Source organism: Xiphophorus hellerii, chromosome 2 (assembly GCF_003331165.1).
Source record: "Xiphophorus hellerii strain 12219 chromosome 2, Xiphophorus_hellerii-4.1, whole genome shotgun sequence".
Classification (NCBI taxonomy): domain Eukaryota; kingdom Metazoa; phylum Chordata; class Actinopteri; order Cyprinodontiformes; family Poeciliidae; genus Xiphophorus; species Xiphophorus hellerii.
Window position 1 is genome coordinate 24,514,767 of NC_045673.1, and position 25,243 is coordinate 24,540,009.

At 38.8% G+C, this 25,243-nt stretch overlaps 1 protein-coding gene across 17 annotated transcripts in view; it reads left to right on the forward strand.

The window, feature by feature from the left end:
* Positions 1–25,243, forward strand: part of ppip5k1b (diphosphoinositol pentakisphosphate kinase 1b) — a 55,984-nt gene that overhangs the window by 2,224 nt on the left and 28,517 nt on the right. For 10 of the 17 annotated variants that reach the window (XM_032589698.1, XM_032589757.1, XM_032589765.1 and 7 more), the window contains exons 2-19: positions 5,718–5,731; positions 5,827–6,188; positions 8,456–8,651; positions 9,261–9,351; positions 9,929–10,014; positions 10,962–11,116; positions 11,658–11,759; positions 12,422–12,583; positions 13,061–13,182; positions 14,165–14,266; positions 14,877–14,963; positions 15,314–15,389; positions 16,652–16,761; positions 17,097–17,120; positions 18,930–19,015; positions 20,304–20,429; positions 22,474–22,518; positions 24,909–25,030. In XM_032589698.1, coding sequence (XP_032445589.1) covers positions 6,012–6,188; positions 8,456–8,651; positions 9,261–9,351; positions 9,929–10,014; positions 10,962–11,116; positions 11,658–11,759; positions 12,422–12,583; positions 13,061–13,182; positions 14,165–14,266; positions 14,877–14,963; positions 15,314–15,389; positions 16,652–16,761; positions 17,097–17,120; positions 18,930–19,015; positions 20,304–20,429; positions 22,474–22,518; positions 24,909–25,030 — 1,869 coding nt within the window. In that variant the 5' untranslated portion in view covers positions 5,718–5,731; positions 5,827–6,011. Of the gene's footprint in view, positions 1–2,892; positions 3,112–5,717; positions 5,732–5,826; positions 6,189–8,455; positions 8,652–9,260; positions 9,352–9,928; positions 10,015–10,961; positions 11,117–11,657; positions 11,760–12,421; positions 12,584–13,060; positions 13,183–14,164; positions 14,267–14,876; positions 14,964–15,313; positions 15,390–16,651; positions 16,762–17,096; positions 17,121–18,929; positions 19,016–20,303; positions 20,430–22,473; positions 22,519–24,908; positions 25,031–25,243 lie in introns of those variants that run through there. The other 7 variants (XM_032589748.1, XM_032589828.1, XM_032589808.1 and 4 more) reach the window with 5 other exon arrangements.

Genomic DNA, 25,243 nt, shown 5'->3' on the forward strand with positions numbered 1-25,243 from the left:
TTTATTTTCCACTGCATCTAATTATTAGCCGCTTTTCTAATAAATGAGTTAACAGCTTTTGACGAGAGTAAGAAACATTTGCTGCTTTTCTTTGATATCAACAACCTTTTTTTATTCCTAATAATTTTCTAATTATGCTCGTGCTTCTCTGCTCAAGACGTGACCTCAGTTACTTCCAGACGTACACAACTGTTTATGGTCCCCGGCTGATGGGGACGGGAGCTAATGGCCGGCTCCTACCTGTCGTAACCGCCACATTAGCGAGCTATGTCAGACAGTCTCAAAGGTTAAAAGCTTTTTGTGTGTGTGTGTGTAACCAGTGTCGTGTTGTGACGGAGACACCGAAGCGTCCACGGACCAACAGGTGGCAGTTGATGTCGCTCATCAGCTCCTGCTAATTTATTCATGAGTGATTAAAAAGGGGTTTGTTTTTCACAGGAACCAATCTGCCTGGCAGAGGAAAGCCGTAATAAAAGTGATTTCTCTCTGGCGGCTTCTTATTTCTTTTCTTTTGTCATCTCATTAGGAAGAACTAAGTTGTTTTATGACTTGTGTCGAGCTAACCGGCGTCAGGATGTTGGCGTCTCCGTTAATTGGCGAACACGGCTCGTGTTGGTGCATATAAGCAGTTATTTTGTTGTGTTTGATGTGAACTAAGATACGTCAATGCCTTTAAATGCATACACACAACGTTTACAATATTCCTACTGTTTAATATTTAAGCCTCAAAGCCACGAAGTGTGTTGTGTTTGCTTTCGTAAAGCGATACAACACCGAGGACGCAGTGTGAGACTGGTCTCGGCTGTGTTCACACTGAACATCTGAAGAAAATGCAGAACAGACGATCCAAACTTTCTCCACCGGTACTGTTTATACATGTAGTTAACTGCTGGAAATGCTTTGCTGAATATCTCCTCGTGTCGTGGGAAATGATTCAAAGAAAGCTTGGGGAACGTGAGTGGCAGGACGGACAGTCATGCACGAAAGATGCAGAAATTACCTTGCAGTCCTGACAGAACTCGCTTGCCTGAAAGGCTCTGGCTGCTCGCACAGCAGACGAACGGTTCACTTGTGTGTTTTAACGTCAGGAAAAAGCATGATATATGACACCATTTAATTTCCCTTTGAGATGAATGATGTATTGAATTGAGCCGAATTGTGAGCATCTGCCGCTATGGCTGTCCAACTGGTGAAACGCTACATTGGCATGAAACATACAAGTTCTTAACATTTGGAATATACCAGCCAACAATTACTACACTCCAAACATACCTTTTCAATCTCAATATCGCACATGTGGTATTACAACAATTAATATACTGTTGTATCGACTTCTGTTTCCGGGGGCTCAATTAGTTGAGAATTAGACTACTTCTGTCTCAGTAGTTGATGACTAGGAGGTCTGACGGAACAGACATGTGGTTTTATATGTATACACAACAGAAAACGCATTTTTCTGTTGAAAAAATGAAAAACTTTCATTTTTTCCTCCAGTTTTCTTCAGGAACTGAAGAAAACTGGAGGAAACTAGAACAACTAGAACAACTCTCTAATCTATAATAAAATCCTTCCCAGATGCATCCTCCGCTGTTACTCCATCAGCTCAGAAGACCCTATGACTCTTACTGACACCTTAAGTAAAAAGTGGAGATTAATCTCGTTTAAGCTGTTTTACAGTCTGTTCACTGTAGGTCTTGAGTTAATACTATAACTCAGGTCTTGAGTTAATACTCAAGACCCGGTGTGTTAGTGACTTTAGTGTGGTATTTACTGTTTCAGAAGGAGGAATTTCTAGCAGCCAACAATCCGGTTGAGCCAAAAAAATACTCTTCTCTCTGCATTCACTTCTGTGGGTCAAATATTATCGCTCAGATTTTTCTCTTGTATATTTGCAAAGCTTCTGTAGGAACCCAAATGTGTGATGTTTGCGGTAGTAGCTTCGCCTTCACCGTACCGTACCATTGTCCTATGGACCTACAGCTGAAGGCAGGCCAGAAATGGTGCAGTACTGGTCCTACTGGTCCTGTGACAAGGCAAACTGACAAAATAGCATACTAAATGGACACATGCCACGCTGCTGAGTGGAAACAAGGCAATATAGAATCAGACATACGTGTTCTCTCATGAATTCCCCTCAAAATGTCTCTGGGTGGGTAACTTTAGGAGTTCTGCTGGGTCTGCTGTGCTAGTTCCTAGGAATGTTTGATTGTAGTTCCCTTCCAGGTATTTTGATCCTACAAATTAGGTTTCTAGATGGTGTATATCATCCAGCACTGTTTTGTCAGTATGTCATGCACTGAAGTAATAAAATCAGTCCTTCCATATTACATTTGGTCCTCCTGAAACAGAACGAGCCATTGCACTTCAGTTTGTGTAAAGTATACCGAAGTGTTTTGGTAGGAGCGGTGATGAGGCACGAGCAAACGAAAGCTGAGACACTTCCTGCCTTGTTCGCTATTCTAATGATGAGAATAGCCTGGTGCAGGTGGCGTAAACAGTTTTTCATTGGATGGTTCTGCCCGCCTTTCCAACGTGTACCATTGGATCTGCTTGGTTTAGTTAAGGCCGACTCAGCATTCACATCAAGCTTAGGGTTATGTCATTTACGAGTTTATCTCTGTCAGTGTTCAGTGACCCCAGTCCTGCAAGAAGGATCTGTGCTTTAATGCGACCTGTCATCGCCTGAGAGGTTAGCAGTGATGAGTTATGTTTTGGAGGCGGGTGGTTGGGGCGCGTGCCGGTGGGACCCATCACAATCCAAGATTGGGCTCCACCTCCTAGTTCCTGTCCTGCAGAGGACACGGTTATTTCTGGGTATCAAGGTTAGGCCAGAGTGGCATGCGGGACCCAGACGAGGTATGTCCGGGCAGAAAGTTCAGAACACGGGAGGGGATTGAGTCGACTCTTCAGCTGCCAGAATCTTTAACCGGTCCTGTGCCGTAATCTCCATGTACTGTATGTGAGTGGAAAAGAATTTTTTTTTTTACAAAACTTACCTGCTTTTGACAGTCTGCTGTGAGAGGAGTCTTCACCGGAGTGCATGATAGGTGTTGAAAAATGATTCTTATTTAACTTTATCACGTTGGCTTCAGCTCAGTGACAAGGGAACAGGTAAGCAATTAAAATTTCATTGATATGAATAGGATTGTACGGCAGGTAAGAGGTTCCCACGCTCAGTCTTAATGTCCCGGGAATCTTTCCTGATTGTTTACAGTTACAGTACATATTCCTCGCAATGGATCTTTCAAAGAGCAACTCGAACTGAACCTTGCATCAAAATGTCTTGGACACGAGTGTGTGTGTGTAATATAATTTGGCAGCTAAGCATTTCAGTTTCTTTTTTTAGTTGTTCTATTGGATCAGTTCCCATCTGTGTGTGTGACTGTATGTATATGGGTCTTGCATGTCTTGTTCTTGCACTTATTGCTTTGTAGTCATTTCCCATTTTCTTTCCTATTAGAGATAATAGGTGTAGCTTGCTAAATATTATTGTAGTATTTTGTTTCAAACCATAATTCTGCTCATGTTATCAAACACTCAGATAATGAGCAGACATTTTTGCAAAACAAACTAAAATGGGCTCAGATTGGGAGTAGTATTGAGATGTGTTCAATGGTTCTTAATAGTAAAAGAATATGTTAAAATACTTTTTTCTTTTGTGACATAAATCAGATGAATAGAACAAAAAGTCCCATTTTTATGTGGAGACAATGGCACAATGAAGACGGTCATTACAAAGACTGAATGTTTCTCTAAAGTTGTTGAAGAGACGAAAAGAAAACTGGTTAGAAAGCCAACAGCAGTGATTGATGATGTGCAGGAATTTCCAGCTATTATTTTTTGTCCTCGATTTCTTGTATTCCCAGAATGTTAGGAAGTCCGGATCCACGGCTCCTTGGAGGAGGATGTGTTATGGTCTGATGTAACCAAACCACTCCCTAAATTTGTGGAGCAATGCTAGAAGAACACCATAGCAACAGTGAAATGAAGCGGCAGTAGCATCTAGATATAAATCTGAAAGGAAATTTGTGTGGTGTCCGGTGAAGAGTCATGGGACGTTGAGGCTGTTGGAATAATGCAGGCAAAATGTGACATTTAACTTATGGACTTCCTGGTGACTCCATTTAGGAGGGAAAAGTAGGTTAGGAACATACATTAACAAACATAACAGTCTTAAAAGTAGCGGCTTCTCAGATGGACACTGGAGTTATATATTGCAATATAATATACACACACAACTTAACCAGAGGACATGCTGACTCTGGCTGGAATCTTGTTGTTATGGCAACAACAAACAGCAACACGAAGTCTTTAGAAACCGAATGTGTGGACTCAAACGGAGTAAAAGATGTTCTGTCATATTGAATAGTGATCAAATGTGGTTAAGATTAAGACTGAGAAACCTGATTTGAATTTACTTTTGTCTCAAAACTCAGTTCATAAATAATACACGATTAGCTCCTGCACTAATAGCTGAGGTTTTAAGAGGGACAGTGAATAATTAAAATTGTTCTTTTTTTTACAATCCCTCTACTTGCTCTACATTTTAGCTTGTGTAAACTTTTTGATAAACCATTACCAGTGTCTGTAAACATAATTTAACAATTTTTTACTGTTTTAGATCTAAAAAAAACAAACAAACTTACTTAGTTTACAAGACTCCAAACGCAAATCAAATCTGCATAATCTCACATCAACTCCTAACATTGCAAACAGTGTGAAAGACTTTCCAACTATGGGAAAGAAATTAGCTGGTAAAATGTCACATTTTTCATGCTTTAGATGTACCAGCTTTAGCACAGCTGATTTAAATGGCTAAATTGCCTCCTCTGCATTTCTATGAAGTTCTGAGGAGGTGTCATAGTAACCCATTCATTTGAAAAAGACGTGATGAACAAAGGGCAATATCTATAACAGACAGGAGACGGCCTCTTGAAAACTGACATTTGACATCAACTCTTGCCTCAATTCCACTAAGCAGCATGGGTAGGTGTGGTTTGGTACACGACTTTGTCTGTTTCCATTGTAAAACACACTCTAAGCAAACCACCAACCAACATCGCCAGACACTCTTAGGCAAGCGAAAGAGAGGCTGTTCAAGAAAGACTTGATGATGGGGGACGGCAGTGGCACAGAGGAAAAGCGAGCCATCTGTTGTAGGTCCGTAGGACTATGGTATGGTATGAATAGGTCACACAACACAGTTGATTCATTTGGGGGCAGAAAAAGCTAGATGATTGCAACAAGTACAAGACATATTAGTGTGTCCCCTTTGTCATTGCATTAGCATGATTCAACATTTGGCATTTAGGTTTAACCCCTAGCTGCCTAGTAAAAGTCCAACTGGTGGTGGAAACACCGTCGTAAATACGTCTAAGCATAACGTAGCTTACCCAACTTCATCGTGCCATACCGCTCCTTAGAAGAGAAGAGTTTGTACGCCATGAATTCTTGAAGCTGTTAAGCTGTTTGGCTGTTAAGACAATTGAGTTTCTTTCTAGTCAGAATTTTGATCAATTGGAGTAAACCTATTCTAGACATCAGTAGTTTTCTGACCTTATTTTTGGAGAAACTGGGTTTCTTTTGTTGTGCTGATCTTATACCATTGGTATTCATTTCCCAAATAAAACGTGTGTCAACACAGTGGTTTCTAAGCTATTTGCTTGACCTAGTTTCTTAACAGGTTTTTCTTTCTTTTTTGTCTTTTTCTCCTCCAGCACAAGATTATTTGGTGAGCAAATGTAGACACATGGGGCAAGGTGTTTCTAGGCTGAAATGTCCTTCCATCTACCTCAACAACTCTCGCTTTACACTCGATCTACCTAGGCTTGTGCTGTGTTGAGTCCACCATCATCACCGACCTCAGAAGAGGCCAGCAGGATCCCTTTTTGCTTCGTGAGCAGATCTCTCCGGTATCAGTCAACCAGCCGCCGTCAACGCTAGCATCGTTAGCTGAACCCCTTGGTGAGGGAGGGTCCACCTGAAGGAGTCATGTTTCGCCCGGGTTTGTAATGTCTGAGCCCTGCAACGGACCCGGACCAGTCCAAGAACGGGGGCGGATTCGTCGAGACGTGCCCCGCTTTGTGATTGGCTGTGAAGAGGATGAGCAAGACATGGGCCAAATGGAGGCTGGCATGAAGAACGAGATGCTTCATCAGGACGACATGGAGGTGTATGAAAATGAATCGGTAAGTGAAAGAAATGAATGACATCAAGTTGCTACCTGGTAACAACCAAAGGGGTTTTGAAAAAGAGCCAGTCATATCCTGGCAAAAGGAATCAATTAAGTTTATTCTTATAGCACATTTCAGCAGCAGGGTGCTTTAAATAATAAAAACACAAAATTACTAAGTTATAAAGAAAACCCTATACAGTCAACAACTGAACAAACATTACATTTTGATGAGTACCAACACCAAAATCATACATATCAAATAAAGCAATGAAGGTTTTAAAAATCAACAGAAGAAGAATAACATTCAAACAGGGGAATAGATAAAGAACTGGGACAAGATCTAAAACCTGGCTTGGGAACAGAGCAGTAGATGGATAATTGTAAGCCAGCAGGGCTGTTTGTGGTAATTTTACACGGTTACTCTTAAACGCCAAGTTTTCTTTCAGCATAATGACTTTATGACCCAGAGTAGCTGAATCCCGTCAACAACAAACGGTAGGCTACTAATAAAAAGGTTGGATCAGTTATGATTACAATGGTGACATTTTCAGGCGTACTGGAAGATCAATGGCTTAGTTAATAATCTGATAACCTAATCTCCATCTTCCAGGAGCTGTGAGACAGAGGAGTTTGTTCATCTTAGAGAAAGTCGCAAAATAGATCATAATATCCTCGATAGTTTGGCTTCAGAATAAGGTCATATCTTGTGACACACTCCACTTAGGGGTTTGCCATAGCGGCTCCACACACTACCAGACTTTTCACCATAATTAACAGGCTGTTGTGTACAGTATGAAGCAGTGACAGCTGCCATCTTGTCGAGTCTCTCTTGTACCATCTGGCTCCTCTTCGTTTCTCCACTGCATTTCCATTCGCCGCAGTTGCAGCAGCAACATCCAGAATCGGACACATTTATTAGCAACACTGTGAAATAAAAGGAGGGATTGTGCTACAGCCAGTATCAAGTCTGTTCATGCAATGAAGAAAAATTATAAATTAAATGAACACCACCACAAGTCTGTATTTGTCACGGCCTTTTCCTGACATCACTGAAAAAAATAACCATTTTGTCTGCAAAGGGAGGCTACGTAGAGACGCAACATTTAGATTCAGTCGTCTTTATTGCCGTGCGGGGAGGTGCAATGCTGGTGAGGCACTGACTTAGTCATAATCAGATATACAAATGTAGACCACCTGCATGTTTAAGTAAGGAAATTCCGCGCATGCGGACAAGGCTGGAGGGCAAAAAGACAATTCTTTTATATGCCATCCATAGCCGCGCTGCATTGAGTTAATGGAATAATAATTCTGTTAACTCACTGAAACTTGGAAATTCAAGTAATATTAATTTCGTGCTGTGCTCCACGGCAAAGGGATAAACCATTGAAGTAGAACTCAAAACCGCGTCTTTCTCACTCTCTGCATTAGCCAGGCCACACACACACCCACACACACACACACAGACTCGTTGCTATAGCAACTGACAACGGCCCTAAAAAACACTGAAATATTTCCCACACAAAAAGCAGAACATTCAGCCTGTTTTAGTAGTATGGTTTAAGGCTTAATGTATATTGTGCTTATTAATAAATGATTGCTGTGGTAAGAGGAGAAAACTATAAATATATCGCTGCACTTGACTCTATGGCTAGCTCCATGGCTAGCTCGCTGTTACCGTCTCTTACTCTGCAGCTGTGGAGTCACAATGTCTGGGATCGTGAGCGCCCCCTGCCATGAGGCAAGAGAACTGCCTGCCTCACCTCGATTCTGTTCTCTGCCGTTTCTGATCGCTCCTCAGCACAGGAAACACGTTACACACACAGTTGGTGACAAAAACACTGTACATTATATACATAAGCTAAATTATGGAAAATCAGTTCATATATTAAATGTTTTTTAACCATTTTATTGGCCTTTTCTGTTTCCTTTCATTATGAGGTTAATTAATAAACCTCCGCAAACTCTTAGATTAAATAAAAGTAACATAATCCACAAAAAAAAGTTTCTCACTTTTCTTTAATTGCCTTCTAAAAGATAGCTGCATGCATGGTTTTGACGGCCAGTATCCCATTTATAAAAAGCTATGTTTGTTCTAGGTTAATGAACATAAAATTGATTTTACAATTTCACAAACAGCTTAACAGTAGATTATCTTTTAATAGTTATTTATTACTGTCATACATAGTATCTTAAAGTTGTTATTCAGTTGAAATAAAGTCCTACAGCCATGAATAAGCCATGCTTCCTGCTTGCATCGCCTACCCTTGTCCCTTCCACCAGCCGTCAGAGCGACAGATCGTTGTGGGCATATGTGCCATGGTGAAGAAGTCCAAATCGAAGCCCATGACTGAGATCCTGGAGAGGCTCTGTAAATTTGACTACATCGATGTCGTCATCTTCCCTGAGGAGGTGATCCTGGAGGAACCTGTGGAGAAGTGGCCGCTCTGCGACTGCCTCATCTCCTTCCACTCCAAAGGTAAACTCTGCATATCCATTACAGTCAGCTGAGTGAAAACGGTGGTGTTTAAATAACTATATGCAGTTTTTGTGCTTCCTCTGACTTTATTTTAAACATCTCCCTGACACTAATCCAGCTTCCAGGTTTTATTTCCATACTTTTTATGGCGATCTCTGCGTTTTGATAAATGAGTTTATCTTATGAGTTTCAAGTCTGCAGAATTCCCAGGCGACCGTAACAATCTATAACTCATGTCGCAGTCAGTTTGTCACATGCAATGTTTTTCCACTCTATTTTTAAAAACGTTAGCTGACGGAGATAAGGGAACACGATCGTCTGTAGATGCAGTTTTTCCAGGAAAGAGAGAAGACAAACCTCTTGAAGAGTCGTACGACCAGAACCACAGAAACACAGTGCGATTGTCTCTATGAATCACTAGTTGCTGGTTCTGAAAATAAGCTGATTTATGCAACAAAAAAAAAACCCCCAAAAAACGCAGTTCGAGTCAAGCTGCTCTCTAGGAAAAGAAATGCTGTTTTTTATTTATTTATTTATTATTTTTTCAGTAAATCCTTGTTATGTCAATTCAAGCTGATCTAAAATGTGACGTATTCTTTTGGTTTCCAGGTTTTCCTCTTGACAAAGCTGTGGAATATGCTAAGCTCAGGAATCCAATGCTCATCAATGATCTCAACATGCAGTATTTTATTCAAGACAGGTGAGAGAGGCTCAGAAACGAGAACAAATAAACTTTCAATACACGTTTGATGGGACTTTGATTATAGCAACGGCAAGAATATAGCAGTTGTTGTTTTTTCAAAAACAAAAGGGAAAAACAAGACAAACTTCATAAATTATACCATAAAAATCTGTGAAATCTGTCGTGTTAAAATTCTAATTATTTGCAAAACTTGTCTTAACCCTTGACTTAATGCCTCTTTTTGAACATTTTAATGTTTAAAGTTGTAATGTCAGTAAAGCTTAACAAGAAGTTATTTCCTCTGACAGTTAAATTTGGAGATTACATTTTTTTTCTAATTTGGAGTTTTTGGTAAAAAATAAAAATAAAAAAAAAATTTTAATGTTCTTTTCTTGTCCGGTTCTGGCTTGTAGTTTGGAAATCTTTTCCAAATCTTAGTAATGAGCTGTTCTTGAGAAAATGGCATAATTGCTGTTTTTACAGGCTTTCCCTTTATTCTCTTTAACTTCCTACTCTTGGTAACAAAAAGAATCACTATGAATGTTGCACAAATTCACTGTATTGTGGTTGACTGTGATATTATTACCAATATTAGGAGGGAAGTGTATCGGATCCTTCAGGAAGAGGGCATTGACCTGCCTCGCTACGGCGTGTTAAACAGAGACCCTGACAACCCTGAAGGTGAGACCATCGTCGTCTTTTAAAAATAATAATAATCCCTTTTAGTGAAATGATGCAGATTGTTTATGCAGATAAGCAGGAAAGGATTCTAAATGCACGTTTTTTATTTAGAAATAAATGAGTTTGTGCCAGAAAATCTACAGCGAAATCTTCTTTAAAGAGGCAGTGTTCTGTAAAATCAGCTTTTTTAAGTTTAACTTTATGTTCTAATGTTATTCCCTCATCAAAACCATACCTGGAGTTTTGCCTTGACTCTTTCATCCTGGTCTGAGAAATCTTTTAATCTCCATGGCAACCATTTAGGTGCCATGGAGATCGCCTGGGTGGACCTAGGTCCGCCTTCGAGGATGAAGTTTCTCCTCTGAGCTTCAGTTTCCAATTTTCCACTTCACAGAACAGCTCTCTCCTTCAACTCCCGCACTCGGCTCCTTCAGACTAGCCAGCAGCAATTAGCAAGCAGCTGGTGGAACTTGAGCTCATTATAGGAGCTTCTTCTCAGTGAAACGCTGGTAAAAATATTGTTAAAGGGTTAATTGAGGAGCCATGTTGCGATGACTTCCTGTAGGCGGAGTTTCAGAAAGAACAGGAGTTTCTTAAAGAGACAGAGGCCCAATTTTAAGGCGCTACATTACAAAGTCAAATTTCTTTAAAGCCATTGACAGCGTTTCTATAACAACTGAAGGTAACATAGTTGCTTGATTGTTCTATAAAATAGCACTATAATGCTACCCCCTTTAATTAAAGTTGATATTTTTAGATTTGCTTGGTTGCTAAGGGACCATCATGTAACGGTAAGTTTACAACTAAATATAGAAAAATCAGTTGTGTTTCTAACAAATCCACATTTTCTCATGTTATTTTTTGCTGTTTTGACTGTTTCTTCATGCGTTCACTGGTAAAGACTTCCTGTTGAACCGCCTTTTAACACGACCGCTGGCTTTGTGCAGAGTGCAACCTGGTGGAGGGGGAGGACCATGTGGAGGTGAACGGGGAGGTGTTCCCTAAGCCCTTTGTGGAGAAGCCTGTGTGTGCGGAGGACCACAATGTCTACATCTACTACCCAACGTCTGCTGGGGGAGGCAGCCAGAGGCTCTTCAGAAAGGTAGCTGCTTGTCAGCCTTATCCATTAGTCTGATTCTCTGTTTTAAGATTTAATTTTTGGAAAATGTGGATTTCTTTATGTCTCTCACCAATGCACTTCTGGGGTTTTCAGAGCAATGTTAACCCACACAAGAACTACCGTCTTGTTTTACAGCTGCTATTTATTTCAACTTTGATTTCAGGTCAACTGACGGAAGAGATTGTAGAAATAAAAGCCAGTTTAAAAAATATTTGTCATTTGTAAAGGTTTTTCTTAGGGACAAAAAAAAATCAGGAGGGAAAATAATTCAATTAAAGTCGGAAATCAAATTTGGTATAAAAAAATTTGTATTTTATTTTTAAACCAGCAATAATGAGCATTAATATGCATCCCACCAGACTTCTCTATAGAAGTTGGAATCGATGCTCCACAAAAGGCCGTTGATGTTAGTTGTGCTTTCTTTTCAACCAATGTGTTATTGACCCAAGCAACTTCTATAAAACACCATTTGAGGTTTTCTACTTTCGTATGGCCTGTGTTTATCGCTATATTTTTGTTTTAGATTGGAAGTCGCAGCAGTGTCTACTCCCCAGAAAGCAACGTGCGAAAAACTGGATCATACATCTACGAGGAGTTCATGCCGACTGATGGCACCGATGTGAAGGTACTGTGTGGACGCTAGCCTGCCTTTTGATTTTTGACGTGAAGGGCAGAGTGGGTTTGTATGGAGCTAAATTAGGTCCATAAATCATACTAAAGAAAATGTTTTGAATCTGAAAATAAATTTTTCTAAACTAAAAAACATTTTCAACTGAAAAAAATGATGAAATAAAACTTCTTTTGAATCTGAAAAAAAAAAATAACTGGAAAAAAAGAAATTTGAAAATAAAGAATAACTTTAAAACTACAAAAAAAAAAAAAAAAGATTCAAAACAAAGCTAACTTTTTTTCCAAATTCAAAATTAATTTTAAAATTTCAGATTTTTTTTTTCAGTTTCAAACTTCGGGCCATGCTAGGTGTGGGGGCGGGGCTTCAGATGACATCATGACTTAAAGCTCCACACAGCAGCTGGACAAAACATTCCCCTGTTGCATTTGGGAACTGTGGGAACTTAGAAATATCTTTATGACATCACCAGTATTCTATGCTATAATAATATAAAATGCTTCATAACACAAGTGAGGCAGCTCAAAAAGAAATTTTGGTGCCCATTTAGCTCCATACTCAATAAGCTTGTAAGTACATATGTTTTAAAATTGTGGGATGGGGGAGTTTTAGATATTTTAAGTCATTTTCTACCTGCATGCTTCACCCGATGGTGTTAGGTTTACACGGTGGGCCCAGATTACGCCCACGCTGAGGCCAGGAAGTCTCCGGCCCTGGACGGTAAGGTGGAGCGAGACAGCGAGGGCAAGGAGATCCGCTTCCCCGTCATGCTGACTGCCATGGAGAAACTGGTGGCTCGCAAGGTCTGCCTCGCCTTCAAGGTACCTGGAAATTATTCAGCACTTTTTTATTTTTTTAAATTTAACTCGGAACTTCCTGTAAACTTATTTCTGAGCAGCAACGAATCTGAATTTGTAGGTGAGACCCTGTAATGTTCCAGGAAGCTATTGAACTGATTTGTTAAACTTTGTTGAACACTTGGAAGCAAATTTGCTTTGTATACATTGTATATCGATAAGAATATGCTTTAATCGTTACAAAGAGATTTCAAACAAACACATCTCCCAGTTACATAAAAGCTGTACCAGATGTTTTGTTTATTCCAGATCCTTTGGATTCTCTAGTTTCTTTTCCTCCTTATTTTTGGTTTAAACTCAAAGTGCTGCTGTTTATAAAGTTGTTGTTGTTTTTTACTGTGCCTTTTTGTTCAACATGCCAGTCAGTTATAATATAGACATGTATACAAAATAAAAAGTTGATTTATAGATGTGTTTGGTTTTTTGTGTTTTTTTTCAAAGCAAACTGTGTGTGGATTCGATCTGCTGCGAGCCAACGGCCATTCCTACGTCTGTGACGTGAACGGCTTCAGCTTTGTGAAAAACTCCATGAAGTATTACGACGACTGCGCCAAAGTCCTGGGGTAGGTGGCGCTGTGCTCAATAATGACTCTTAGTAAGATGAGATAAAATAAAATAATCCTTTATTAGGCTCACAAGTGGGATATTTAAGTAAATATGACAGAAAGTGAAGAGAAGAAAATGAGTAACAGAATAAAAAAAAGAAACAGTACAGTGTGGACAAAAATGTACGGTGAGGTTCATAGCCGGTGAGGCACTGACTTATCAGAATCAGAATCAGATTTACAAATGTAGACCACCTGCTAGTCCATGATGGCAGGTGAGGCCCAGCCTAACCTGACCACAAACACCATACAAGCTAAATTAGAAAAGTAAATATGAAAATGTCAATATAAATGCAAAATATACATATGTATATATAAAGTGCAGTTAGTGAGAGGTTGAGGCTCAGCTCGCTGCTGCCCCACCGGCTTCGCTGCCTAGCATTTGAATGGGAAAATGCGAAAATTCAGCGATTTTGAAGAAAAAATAATCAAAATTGTTTAAGCTAAATAAAAAATAAATACTTTACAGTACAAACCATGGGTGAAAATAGCAATATACATTATTTTATCATTATATTTTTCCATTTTGACAGGTGAGGCTGTGCCTCACTTGCCAACTCTGACCGCACGTCACTAATGCATACATCCACAGACATGCGTATGTAATGGTAATTGCACACTAAACAGTGTAAATAATAGTCTTTAGAATTCTTTACTCTTGTTTTTTTAAATTTATTTATTGTTATTACAGTTGCATTTAAGTCTGTCACAGTAAGATATTAAGTAATTAACTTCAACCTTTGGAGCATCATACATAACTTCAATAGTCTGATTGAAACTACATTAAATGTTCTCAGGGAATCTAATCTATTTGCCCCATTTTAAAAAAGAAATCTATTTTCTATTTTTATGGTTGTTGTTGCAATTTTGAAGCACGCTGATCAGCTGTTGTGTTTTGAATGAGCTACATGAATAAATCAGACGCTGACCTCTTCACCAGGAACATGGTGATGAGAGAGTTAGCCCCCCAGCTGCACATCCCCTGGTCCATCCCCATGGAGGCTGAAGACATCCCCATCGTCCCGACAACCTCAGGAACCATGTATGTGTGATGTAACACGGGGAAGACATTCCAGCTGCCTTTGACAGTCATTTATATCATTTAATCTCTACAAAACATAGTAAATCTCTCTTTTAAACTGTCAATGTTGAATTACATAGGCATTTTAACTTATTTTATTGCGGGGTATCAGATTAAAGTAGGTGAATACAAATGTCCAGTTTTTAGTTCTTTTAAGACCATTTTGTTCTTTGTGTTGCTCTGTTGCATAAAAACTGACTAAATCAGTGGCAAAATGACAAAATATGAAAAACTTCAAGAGGTGTGAATACTTTAGGAAGACATGACGGTTTGTAGAGCTGGATGTATTTTTTATTTATATAAAATACATATTGTTTAAATTTTTTTTTAATTGCTAAAGATTCACATAACAATGTTTTTATACAGATGAAGTAACTGGGATAAAAAGCATTCCACAATAATTGCTGAGAATTTCTGATTCTCTGACCTTATTAACTGACAAATAACTAATCTTTTATATATATATATATATATATATATATATATATATATATATATATATAAATACCGTAAACAAAATAATTTTTATATTAATTCTTGTCCTTTTCCATCTTAACATTTCTTTTAAAAGGATGGAGCTGCGCTGCGTCATCGCCATCATTCGTCATGGAGATCGGACCCCAAAGCAGAAGATGAAAATGGAAGTCCGTCATCCTCTGTAAGTCGCTTTCTTTCCATCTTAAGGTCTCTGCGTTTTCTCCTATCTAATAGTTGGCCTCTATAATTAGCTTGTTGATGAATGTCTTTGTGAGACTTTGCTCTGTTATTACGGTAATCGCACAAAATACTGCGCAAGTTTACGAAGCTGACATCAAGTTGCTTATCAAGTTAATAAGCAACTTGGATATCGTCCGTTTTCTCTAGTTTCTATGGAATCTTTCAACTCCTGCCTTGAACTTGTATTTTAAGTATTTTATTAAAGTAAAATCTGTCCAGAATGCAGCTTCATGCAGGGCATGTTCCTGGGTTCATAAATATAATATATTTATTTGTGTTTTGCCTAAACAGCTTCTTTGAGTTGTTTAAGAAGTATGGAGGATACAAGACGGGCAAGCTAAAGTTAAAAAAGCCAAAACAACTGCAGGTGAGTAATTCTCTTTTTGTTTTTTATTGACACGTTACATATCAATAATTTTTAAGTGTAAATGTTTTTGACAGTGGACGTTCCCTTCTTCTCATATGCTGCTACATTTCCAGTCAAAACTTTGCATACACTCATCACAAAATTATTGAAATCTTTTAATGATTTATTTTAATATTTTTCCAGGATGGATGAATTAAACTTAAACATAATTTATTTTGTAAATCTTTCCCCCCCATGCAGGGTCAGGATTATAAATGTGTAGTGAAAATTCTCACTGAAATTGGCCGTCCAAAAGTTTCTATAGTAATTCTGACTTGGTTTGACCCTGTTCACGGCAAAAGTAGGAGAGTTCATTTAAACTGGCACTATTAATGACCCAGTTTATAGCGCAGACTATTGAAAAATGAAGAAACTTTGACTAGGACATCTGAATTTTATCCCAGGTTAATCAGTTTCAGTGAAATTGATAGCTTGTAATTGGTAGCAAAAAATTTTGTCAGTCTCAATTTTCAAATTTTTTTTTTAATATTACATTTGTTTAAAATCCCGTTGAGAGTTTCTGCATATATTTTGAGCCTGTAAAAATCCAAAGTAAATGCAAAGAATTGCATGTAGTTGTTTTTAAAAACTATTGAAGTCACATGTTGCGTAATCATTCCACTCTGGAGAAAGAACGATTGAAATAAATGAACGAAACCCCAAAATGGTATTTTAGTTGGCTAAGAGTTTGCTTTTGTGCTTTTGTGTGTTTTCAAGGAACATATTCAGTAAAAATTATGAATTTATGTTCGGTGATGGTTACTGCTTGCCAGATTTTAGACTGAAGAATTGAAGATTTTACTAAAGTATCCAGGTTTTCAAATTTACACATTCTTCCTGAGTTTGAATGACTTTCTGACTTTTTTTTTTTTCTTCACCAACATTATATGTGAAAAATTTAATAGGGGTGGCCAGACCAGGCTAGTAAAAGTTGGGGTTGGCATTCTTTAAAAAAATAAATAAATAATATCCAAACGTATAATGAAAATATATAATTATTATTTATTTATTGAGTTTTAACTGAATAAGATCCACATTTTTCAAAAAGGGGCCATGGCCCCCCTGCGCCCTCCCTTATTGGCGCCATTTATGTTGCTGAGTCGTCTCATGAGCTCATGCTATCTAATCGTAGTCGGGTCCAGCGCAGAGGGGATGTTTTGCTCATGGGCAGGGAAATCGGACGATCCGTTGTCAGTCACGGATAAAAGCCGCTGTGATTCCAGGAAGTTCTGGACATCGCCCGCCTGCTGCTGGTCGAACTCGGTCAGCACAACGACTGCGAGATTGAGGAGAAGAAATCCAAACTGGAGCAGCTCAAGACGGTGTTGGAAATGTGAGTGTGACATTTTCACCTGTGACACGAGCTGGCAGCTGAACACACACACGCACACCCTCACACACACACACCGACCGTCCATCATCGCTCTGCGGTTTTTCCGGGGACAGCTTTCATTAGCGGGCTCCTCGACCTCCACGGATCGCCTTTCAACACCTCAGCGGGGCCCATTCATCTTTTTCATGCTCGCTACCCAACACTTGTTTACCATGAAATCACCATCCTCTCATCTTGACTTTAACTGTCTGTTTATTTTCTTCTTCTTCTTCTTCTCCTCCCCCCCTTCCTTTATCTCTCTGGTCTTCCCATCCGTCCTTCTCTTTCTCCACAAGGGAATCCAGCTTGAATGTGAATCAGTACGCACCCTCTCCCTTCTTCACTTTAAAGGATGCGGTTTTAGTCAACATAGTGTACAAACTATTAGGAGCATTTCAAAAGTTTCTTCACCAGAACAAAAAGCTGGAATTTTTCAGATTCCTCTCATAAAAAAAATGCATTTTTAAGTTTATACAGTTGTGAATCGAGTACAGTGTTAAAATAAAATACATCAAGCATTCCTAATGTTTTGTACACTTTTTCTCTAAACTTAATTTATTTTAGGCTTTAATAATTGACTCATACACAGTCAAATGATGATTTCACTGTGTTCCTGCGTGTGTAGATCAGTGTGTTTTACCCCTTAATGTGCATGCTGTCCTCACCACACATCAGCTGGACTCTAAGTCTCCTAATGTCTTCTTACTCCTGCCGTCGTTCTGCTGTTGGTGCTCCATTGCTGGTCTTCTTGTGGGCTCAACATGTGCTATTAAATTTGGAGATGAAGGCTCAACTGTAGGCCGGTAGCATAAAGTGAATACGTTCATAATGACTTCGAAGATATATAAAAAGAATAAGAGTGAAATGATTAATCAGATTAATTGTGATTGTGATTAATCGATTAAAATAATCAACTAATTTAGTAATTGATTAATTGTTAACTGGAGGTCATTTGCTGAAAGAGCAACACGCTCAGAGTGGCAATTAAGCCAAAACTGTACAAAAAAATACACACATGCATTTAAGACAAAAAATAATCACCTAATCCGCCCTACGCTGTGTTAAGTTGAGCAGAAAGGGTTGTTCACGATCAAAATATATATATTTTTCTTCAGATGCATAAACAGCATTCCTTTAATGAATGATGTTTATCCATTTTATGAAATAAAATGTTTTTCTTATTTAAAAATGGAATGGCGTTATTTGCATCTTTTAATGTAAAAATGAAAAAAATGAGCATTTAATAATATCGGCCTGCATCTAAAATCTCCGATATAAACACTCCGCCCCAGCATTTAGTCCAACCCATAATCACTTGATCAAGCCTTTTCTAACAGTCCACAGGCCAGAATAAGTAATAAAAGTATGTCTGATTTGTACTGATATCGTATCGGGTAAATATCGGAATTGGCCAATACTTACCGATTCTGTATCGTATCGGAAATGAAAAAGTTGCATTTGGGACACCCCATTTAAAAACATCCTCATTTTGCCATGTAGAATGTAATGTAGAAGACATATCTGTTCTTTTTCTCTTTTGTTGTGCTCCTCAAGCAAAAGCACAAATCAAATTAGATTTCTTTTTAACAGAGGCCCCTTACTTACATTGTAGTGCACATCTAAGTCGGCTTATCTAGATATCATCCTTGTAATCTACACCCTTTTTCTCCCCTGCCTCAGCTTCCAGAATGAAATTGCTTTCTGAGACCTCTGCCGACCTGCCTGACCTGTCGGCAAATAGCAGGCAGTCACTAGTCAGCAGAATGTGCCAGATTCTTAATAAGAGCTCAACTTGATGTTTCTCACCAAGGCCATGTCTGGAGTTCAGCTGGAGTTACTTGGCTACAAATGTTTAACTCTGAAGGACCCAATGAGTAACCGAGTTCTCATCAAACCAGCTGCTAATACTGGCACTAGCCTCGTGTATTACCCGTGTCAGACCTGAAGGCTTTTTACCGTTTTCAGCTCGTGTTGTAAGAAACCGGGAATGGAGCCTAGATGTGTGTTTTAGTGTTGCACATTTAAACAAAGCTCGTAAAACCGAGACGCATTCTGACCTTTCCCCAACGTTTTTTATTTTGTTTTATTTTATTGTTTTTTTTATTGTCTGTTTTTAACGTTTGTTTCAGGTACGGCCATTTCTCTGGAATCAACAGGAAGGTCCAGCTGACCTACCTTCGAAACGGCCAGCCTAAAGCCTCCAGCGAAGAAGAAGGTAGAAATAAACAAAAACTTTTAGTTTGTCGATGGGTTTCCGAAAGAATTCAGACCCCTTTAAAGTTTTCACTCGTTCTAAAGCATTGCAGCCATTTCTTAAAATGAAAAGAAGTCTGTATTATTTCTCATGAATGTACACTCAGCATCCCATCTTGACAGAAAAAAATAGAAATGTAGAATATTTTGCAAATGTATTAAAAAAGAAAAACTGAAATATCACAAGGTCATAAGTATATGTTTTGTACAGAAGATGATCAGGGACACTGGGGGGAAAATAGAGAAGGAAAAGCTGACATTTTTTTCCCAGAATTTTGACTTTAATCTAAAAAAAAAAAAAAAATCAGAATTCTTGTTTTCTTTTAGTGGCTCTGAAGTAGTTTTGTCCATGTCAGAAGTAATACAAAATTAAAGTGACTAGTCAAACTTATTTTGTAAATATGTCAAAATTACATTTAATATAGATTAATCAAATTGTATGAGCAGTGTTTTTTTTATTATTATTATTTTACCTTTTTGTAAATCATTACGCTCAAACCCAGGCTGCTACTTAAGCATGTTTTTGTTGACATCACACAAGGTATCAGATTTGTTTTCGTCTTCGTCAATTTGTTTTTTTCTTCTTCACCCCCCCCCCCCCCCCCCCCCCTCCATTTTTGGAACTTCTTTCTTCAAATGTGTTTATTTCTTTTCCGCGCGGCTGCAGCTAATTCTTTGAGCAATATGTGCTGAAAAAACAAAGAACAGATTTCATAAAAACATTAGCAGGCATGAAGCATGTGTGTTTGACAGAAAGAAGAATGTGCTATTGTTCCAGAAGGTCGTAGAGCAACAATCTTCAGTCAGAGGCCTTTTTCAGATTCGTTGCGAGACTCTACTGCTACCGTAGATCTTGCTTTAAGCTCGACGCTTAGGTCAGCATCCATCATGGCTGGAGAGCCTGTGGAGTCAAACTGGAAGCTGTGATTAAAAACCAGCACCTGCAGACAGTGTATTATCTTTATCACTGTGCAGATGAAGCTGTAACCTGATCAAAATGAGAGCTATTGTGTAGTCATAATAATTTCTCAGCAGTCTCATGTGGGAGACATCTTGATACTCCAGAGCCAGACATAACAATATTATCTGTCATTCGGTCTGTATCTCTCCCAGCTTGTTGAAATGTGATGTACTCAGGAACGTTGAGTTTGACACAACTTTAACTACAAGTATACAACAGAAATGCTTTGCTAAGCAACAATCAGTATTGAAGGTGAAGGATTTTTTTTGTTTTTCTCTTTTTTCGCCAGACTGTAAGAAGGACGGCCCGTCCCTGCTGCTGGTGCTGAAGTGGGGCGGGGAGCTGACGCCCGCTGGCCGGGTTCAGGCCGAGGAGCTGGGCAGGGCCTTCCGCTGCATGTACCCTGGAGGTCAAGGTAGCAAACACACACACACACACACACTTCACACACTCAGAAAGGGTCAAAGGTTGCCATAAAATGCTTCCTTAGCTTGTGTCCACTGATCATGTTTCTCAAAATAACACAAGTAGCTATTAAGTTATTTTATTTATTTATTATGTCAGATCACTTGCAGATTGTTTTTGTGTGGAACTAAGTGCACAATGCAATGTTCTGTAGGGACACTTTAAAACGTGACACCAAAACAGAGCAGATTAGCTCTTGTCACTGCACAATCTGTTACTTACTGTTGGAGTTGGGTGTATATCGCATCGTATCGCTTATCATTTATCATGATAAAGTTCTTATCATGTTAAGAACTTTTGATTTATTGCTGTCACAGTAAATGTCGATTAATGTCTAAAACCTCCCAAAACAATCCACACTGTCAGGATTGTTAGTTTTACCATTTTGTCCACTGTTTTTTTTTTTTTTCCAAAGCAAGTATCAACAAATATCAATAAATTTTAAAATATGGGTGCAGTTTAGTGATATTAATCACACTTCTTTATGTGACTGGGGACCTGAATTGCTGTGTCATGCTGTCACAGTGATGCAGTTACCTAAAAATAAGGAGGAGTATTTAGTTTTTATTGTCACTTTTATTGTTATCATAATATCATGATAAAATTTAGGTCCAAATCACCCGGCCCTACGTTGACTGACTGAAAAAAAATACTTCTGGATCTTTCTTGATACGTACATCAACACTCGTAACATATTTATATGAATTAAAATACTTCTTGTTATAAGAGGACCTATTTTCCTAGGCAATGTTATGTTAGTGAATATTCTCTTGGTGAATAATGTCATAATTTAGTTCAAAGATTATATTTGTAACTGAGAGCTTGATCTCCGTGGGGTTTTAGCCTGGTGAAATAAAGGAAAATAGGAGAAAAAAAATGTAAGTAGAAAATTGACTGTAAGGTATTTACGCCCTCAATGCGCCCTCTGGTGGACACATCAGGAACAAAACAAATACCTTCGAATTTATAGCAATCAGATCTTTTATGAGATTAACTAAAGATATTATCAAACTGTACAAGACTAATTTCCACGTGTTTATTGGAAACACAAATGTATTGCGCCATCCTTCCTCATGCTTGATTTGGTTGAATTTTAAACATCTTTTCAGAAAATATCAGTCTACCTAATTGCGATGAAACTGTTTCTCTTTTTGTTATCTTGAAGTCATTTACTAGTCATATTATTACAATGACAAAAAGTAAAAACAGAAATAAAAATACCCTTCCTGACGCACTTATTTTAGCGAATAAATACGTGCGGTCCGTGCTTCCAGGACAGGTCGTGGAGTCGCATATTTAATTTCCTTTTGGGGTCAATAAAGTATTTTTGAATTGAATTGAATCTGCATGGCCCTCATACTTTGCCTTATTCTTACGTTTTGTTTTTGTTGAGGTAAAGATCATATTTGTTTGATGTTGCCAAGTTCATTCGCCTAAGTTTATTTTTTAAAATTATTTCTCCATGTTTCTCAGCAGCCATAGAAACACATTGCATTTAACAGCAATAAATCTATCTCACTTGTAAAGCATTCCAGAGTATAACCATAGGAATCGATATTAACGTTCCCCTGACCTGTTTTTGTGGATATACGTGTCTACTCACTGATGCAAACATACTTGTGGTGAACTGGTTGTGGGCTTGTCGCAGCACCTGTGTGTCGCGGTAAAGAAAAGAAATGTTGGGTTTTGAAGGGTTTTCCTTTGCATGGAGGTTTTTCTCTTGATCCATCTTAGGAGTCTTTAACTGACCTTCCCTGCCTAATGCTTTATTATCAGTGCATGTAGAACTACCAGTTCTGCTTGAACAACCTGAAACAAAACTAAAAGTAGATGCACAGACTGCCTGTGTTGCTTCCTGTTTTTTTTTTTCCTCTGAAAAGGTCACACACTTCATCCCAGCCACTGTTGTCATTCCTCCTTTATTCGCCACAACTTTTTGTCAATTAACTCTACTCTTCTCTTGTTACCTGTCGTTGCTATGTGTACACTACTAGCCCGTAATCGCCGGTCCCCTGGCTGCGAGTCCCCTGTTGACTTTGGTAAGATGAGGGGTTTCCTGGCTGTCACCACTCCACCACTCACTCCCATTAAAGCTGCAGTATGTAACTTTTATTTAAAAAAAAAAAGAAAAGGTTTTTTACATGTTTTTTAAAACTGTCACCATGTCGTAGCAGAATGATATGAGACGGATAATCCGTGAAACGATGACGCTTCTTCACTTCCTACTTCAGCTACTATTGCTGTCTGGAGAAATCCTCCACTCCTGGTAAAAAAAAAAAACAACCAATCAGAGCCAGAGGGAGGGTCATAGTGCTGTCAATCATCCTGCGCTGCTAATGGCAGAGAAACAACTCACCGTTAAACCATCGGTGGCTATGCTAACTAGCCTTAGCATTCACCGTGTGCTCTGCTGAAACGGAGAAGCTGTAGACGGCAGAGAGAAATGGGGCAGTTGTGAGCAGCATGCGCACAGAGGGTGATTGACAGGCCTAAGACCCTCCTCCTGGCTTTGATTGGTTGTTTCTATTTAGTACTGGGAGAAGGTAGAGGGGCTTTTTCACACAGATCCTCTGTTTCATGCTGTACTGCCACAACATGGAGACGGTTTCAACACATATGTAAAACAAGGAAAAGTTGTATACTGCAGCTTTAAGCACGTCGGTCCATCCGTCTCTAACATGATCTGATTCCTTCTCACCTCATTGTGATTTTTGGTTAATCTCACTTGGCAACTTGACAATTCTTGTTTGTTTTTTCTACTGAGATTGCTGTGGATTGTTTGTATCTTTGTTAACGTGCTACTGAAACAACCCAAAACACTTTCATTATTATTTTTTTTTGTCATTTTTTGAGGCCTAGTTTATATTCTGCACTGTAGCTAAGGAGAGGAGCCAACATGCTTTAAATTCAAATACAGCATGAAAACACAATATTTCCAGGCAATATCTTTATGCTACTGGGCTGTACAGAACTGGAAAATGCATGAAACATTTCAGCTGTAGCATTCGTTTGCACCGTGCAGAGGCGCAGTGCCTTACAAAAGCACTCTTACCCCTTGGAAGTTTTCCACATTCTTGCTGTTACAGCACCTAACCTGACTGCATTTTACTGGGACATGAAGTGGTTTGTAAAGAGAAAGAAAAATGATACATGGTTTTTCCAGATAATCAGTGGTCTAATCAGCTTTTGTAAAATCTCACTGTTGAAACTGCTTGATTTTAATCACTTTACCGCCTTTTTGCCTTCTGAAACCTTCCATGATACGTTAAACAACTGACTTTATGGAAGAGGATCAGGGTCACTGAAAAAAATAATTTTGACTTTGATCTCTTTGATTTGTTTGACCTTGATCTATTTGACTGATTTAAAAATTTTGACTTTGTTCTCTTTGACCTTGATATCCTTGACTTTGATCTTGGAACTCTAACTTTGATCTCTGAATTTTCACTTCGATGTCACTGACCTCGACCTCGGATTTCTTTGATCTGGTCATTTTTGACTTTGATCTTGAAATTCTGACCTTGATAACTTTGACTTTGTCTGATTTTGACTTTGATCTCGGAGTTTTGACTGATTTCCTTGTGATGGGCCTGTTGCACGCAGCAACATTGTCATGTTGAGATATTTGTGAGAAATTGTGTATGTAAAATGGTTACTTTGTTAATTTGACCAGATCATCTCCTGTCCCCAGACGGTGAAATGGAAATTATGTTGGCTTTCTTTCAGCAGTGGCTTTCTTCTTACTGTTTTTCTGTTAAGACCAGATTTGTGGAGCGCTCTATTAGCCGTCTTGTCACACCCAGCGGTGCGTTTAAGCGGATGGATTTTAATATTGAATTTTATTATTTGAGTAAATTTATCTTTTTCCTTCCTCTTCAGAAATACACTTCTTGCATTAGTCCACCACATAACTCACCACAAATCCTTAAACATTTGTAGCTGTAAAGTGACAGAATGTGGAAAAGTTTTGAGATAACTTAATTTTTGTCACTCTTAATAAATTGATTTATTTTAAGCATGAAACGTTGTGTTTGCTGAAGGATGTGAAATGTCTGATCCGACAAGCGGGTGAGTGCGTCCGATCGGAAGGTTTACTCAGCTTTTATTCACTTTCAATTCATTTTATACGGAGCTCAAGCTTCACGATTCAAGTCGACATTTGCATGAAACGAGATGAGGCGATTGAAGATCGCTGCATTTGGACCGAAAGTGACGCTCTGCCTGCTCAGGTTCTGTACGTTTCAGATTATCGGGGGAATCTTCGGTATTTTACGATGAAATCAACACATCATCGTTTCCTCTTTGTCTCCGCTGATTGAGCCTTCCCTTTAAAAAAAAATATAAATAAAAAAAGACAAATTTCACTGTAAGTTTTGCTTTAAACCAGCCGGGGTAACGAGCGTGGTCTGCTTTGTGCACAATATTCCAGGTGACTTTGCGGGGTTTCCTGGCTGCGGCTTGCTGCGTCTGCACAGCACTTACCGCCACGACCTGAAGATTTATGCCTCTGACGAAGGCAGGGTTCAGATGACTGCTGCGGCGTTTGCCAAGGTAACTCTGTGGGCTTGACCAACAGATGAAACTTTGTTTATGAAGCTTAGTTAGGAACATACAGAGCTGGTGGAAGGATTACATAGCTATGGATACAATGCTGGGCTTTAAATGATGCACAGAGAGACATTGTCTTTATGTCCTCAGACTTTAGGAACGTCCGTTTTTTTTGTTTGTTCGTTTTCTTTTTTAAAACCCGTAGCGTGAGCGTCT